General features: G+C 41.7%; 1 protein-coding gene across 4 annotated transcripts in view; it reads left to right on the top strand.

Moving 5' to 3' along the window:
* Positions 1-2671, top strand: part of LOC131880412 (potassium channel subfamily K member 18-like) — a 31980-nt gene extending 29309 nt beyond the window's left edge. For 3 of the 4 annotated variants that reach the window (XM_059227043.1, XM_059227045.1, XM_059227046.1), the window contains 2 exons: positions 249-263; positions 2153-2671. In XM_059227043.1, coding sequence (XP_059083026.1) covers positions 249-263; positions 2153-2517 — 380 coding nt within the window. In that variant the 3' untranslated portion in view covers positions 2518-2671. The remainder of the gene's footprint in view (positions 1-248; positions 264-2152) is intronic. The other variant, XM_059227044.1, reaches the window with a different exon arrangement.
* Positions 2672-2882: the final 211 nt, after the last annotated feature.

Below are 2882 nucleotides of genomic sequence, written 5' to 3'. Positions count from 1 at the left end.
AATTTTTCACTAGAAAGGTATCTTCATGAAAACATAGATTTAACATGGCATGTAATGACAGTTCAATATTTTGAAAACCGTGTGAGCTTCTGAACCTTTCATGCAATTTCTGTGTCGCAATGTTAGCGCAGCTACAAAATTATGGTATACAATGGGAACATCTTTGATGCGTGCAATATTCGTGTTTGTTATGCACAGCACAATTATGGACAGGTTGCCAGATTTGACATTTTATGTTTCCTTTGCAGATATTGTTGGACAAGGTAAGGAAGTCTATGAACCTCAAGCGTCAACTTAACCCTTAACCCCTCAATCTTAACTCCAGCCAAACCAAATATTAACTTGCTTACATGCCAATGCCACCACTTCCACAAAAGTCCGTCCCTGGTAACCCATAAACCACTAATCCATGAAAGAAAACACAAAGCCCCCATGGACATAGTAGTACATGCACCAGATTGGTAAACCCGTGGTCATTGTTCCTTAATGGATCCAAAGGGCTAGATGTCAACTTGGAATCTGAACATGCATGTCCCACTAAAAGGACCCCTTTCATGCTTTGCAAATGCTTTTCAATAACTACCATCAACTCGATGAATGCCTTTGGTTGCTTCTGACTTCTTTGGCTGACTCGCTCTTTCCCCGTGAAGTTGTTCCACAGCTTTTGCTTCCGTCTCAAGCTCACACTCCTCCTCCTCCTTCTCCACTTTTGAATGCCAAACATGAGCTCAAACATCTTTTATTCCAAAGCTCAAACATCTTTAGTGGTGTCTTATTTGACCACGTTTATTCCTTGTATCTCCAAAATATGCAAGGGGCTGTTGTTTGTCATGATTAGGGGGGAGAGTGAGAGAATAAAGAGTTCATTCTGAGCCGTGGCCAGTGAGCATGTATGGTGTTCTTTCCAACCCATCCATCTTTGCCCTTGCCATGATTGCATTCATGCTATTAGAAGGCTGACTTTGCCTCAGAAACTTGCATATTACCAATACATCTAAACAAGCCACCCACTACATATTTTGCTAGCAATATTGCGATCATCCCTTCACATTACTAAAGGCGGAAGTCGTTTTTGGAAGACCAAAACTTGGCTGGCTACACATGCTTCAATGACTAATACCAATGTAATCCCATTCATAATGGAACATTTCTGAGCCAACAGTGGCCTTAATGATTTTTTAGGCCCCAAGTCGTCTCTGTGCCAGAAATATATGATCAACTCAGTTTTACGTTCCTTCCAACTCAAATGATTAGGCCTTCATAGTGTATACTTTGATATGTTGAGGCTGCAACAAGAAAAACTAATCCTAAATATCTTCCCTTCGTTTTATTTCTCAATTCTCATCTGATTGTGTTGTACAGACACATTGAGTAAGTCCCAATGATCCATGTTCCAGGCACAACAGGACACAGACCTTGAATACGTTATAATATCTTACGATTGTTCCATTCCATCCAGTTTTTGAGCACTTATATCGTCTTTTTGCCTAAAAGTGCCTAGGCCCCATTTTTTCCGGACTTAGATGCGACTTTTGAACTCATTAAGATATATGTTGACATTTTAAACAATTTCACTCCAATTGTACATTTTTGTACCAAACACTCACACTGTATTCACCACACCACATTTTGTATGACGTATGCTCTTTTAAATTGTAGATTCGTGTCTGCTAGTGCTTAAATTACCATCTTCTCGTGGGCTTTCGCGATTGAAAGCCAAGTAAATCCTTTCATTGACCTTTGAGATGGGCCAAGCCTTTATGAGACAAACAAGGTGGGGCCTGGAGATTTCCAGCCATTGAAACATACCAAAAAACTGATCACGACCTCATGTCAGGCCCCACGTTTTTTGGGGTCCATTGGGCTTGCATTCCCAGACATGAGAAAGTGTACTTGAGTCAAAAACCCCAATTTTAGAGATCATTGGTTCCTAAACAACCATTTCGAGGGGGTATGTGCCATGGTCTACGTGTCTCTTTTTCCTCCACGTAGTTCTTTTTCACGTAGCAGAGTACCGAAGTTGTATTGAATTCTTCCAGCGGCAAACGGCCACCCTGAACATGGCTGCCCAATGGACAGAGAATGACAACAAAAGTTAACCAGTTCCTGTACTCATTGATAGTAATTCTGTTTATGATGACCACTTTTTCAGAGAAGACTGCGTACATGTTGGTGTGCATGATCTACATCCTCGTTGGCTTGGCCTTCACCTCTACAATCATTGAGTTGGTCCGCCGTCAATATGCGGAATCGTGGCGGAAAATGCAAGAAATCCGAGCGCAAATCCAGGCTCAGCTCAAACTGGCCGCCACTCTCCGACAGATGGCGCAAAATAACATTGAAGTGGAGGGCATGGATATTGCGGGCGATTTGGCCACTCTCAAGGCCAATATTGCCAAGTACAAAGGCAGATTTGGCAAAGGCCTGGGCGATTTCGAGATCAATGATTTGGATTGGATTGATAGCGGGAAAAAGGTGAAGGCGGTCACCATCTTCATCTACGAGTCTTCCGTCTGAAATTTGGCATTTCGAGCCCCTTTTCCAACTGATTACTATTCTTTAGGCTAGACTACCCTCGTCCATGTTTGATGCTACAGACAGTCAAAGCACGTTTTGATTACGTTGAGTGCAATAAATATAAATCGTCTACGTGTATGCGTGAAACCTTCAACTCTCTTCTACGTTAATGAGTACTCGTCTAAATTTTATGGAGGTTTATCATTGTTATCATTAGCCAACGGTAATAGGGGAAAGTAGCATGGTAAACTACGCTGCAAAAAAATGAGAAGTCGCTCAAAATTCCTGCGAAAACAGGTTGCTGAAGCGACTTCATAGTACTTATGGGTTGAGTCCAAGGATTCTTGTCAAACTTTTGAAGTTTT

The sequence above is a fragment of the Tigriopus californicus genome, chromosome 5 (genome assembly GCF_007210705.1).
Source record: "Tigriopus californicus strain San Diego chromosome 5, Tcal_SD_v2.1, whole genome shotgun sequence".
NCBI classification, from domain to species: domain Eukaryota; kingdom Metazoa; phylum Arthropoda; class Copepoda; order Harpacticoida; family Harpacticidae; genus Tigriopus; species Tigriopus californicus.
Note: the sequence above shows the minus strand (reverse complement) of the source record. Positions and strands in the feature narration are given on the sequence as shown.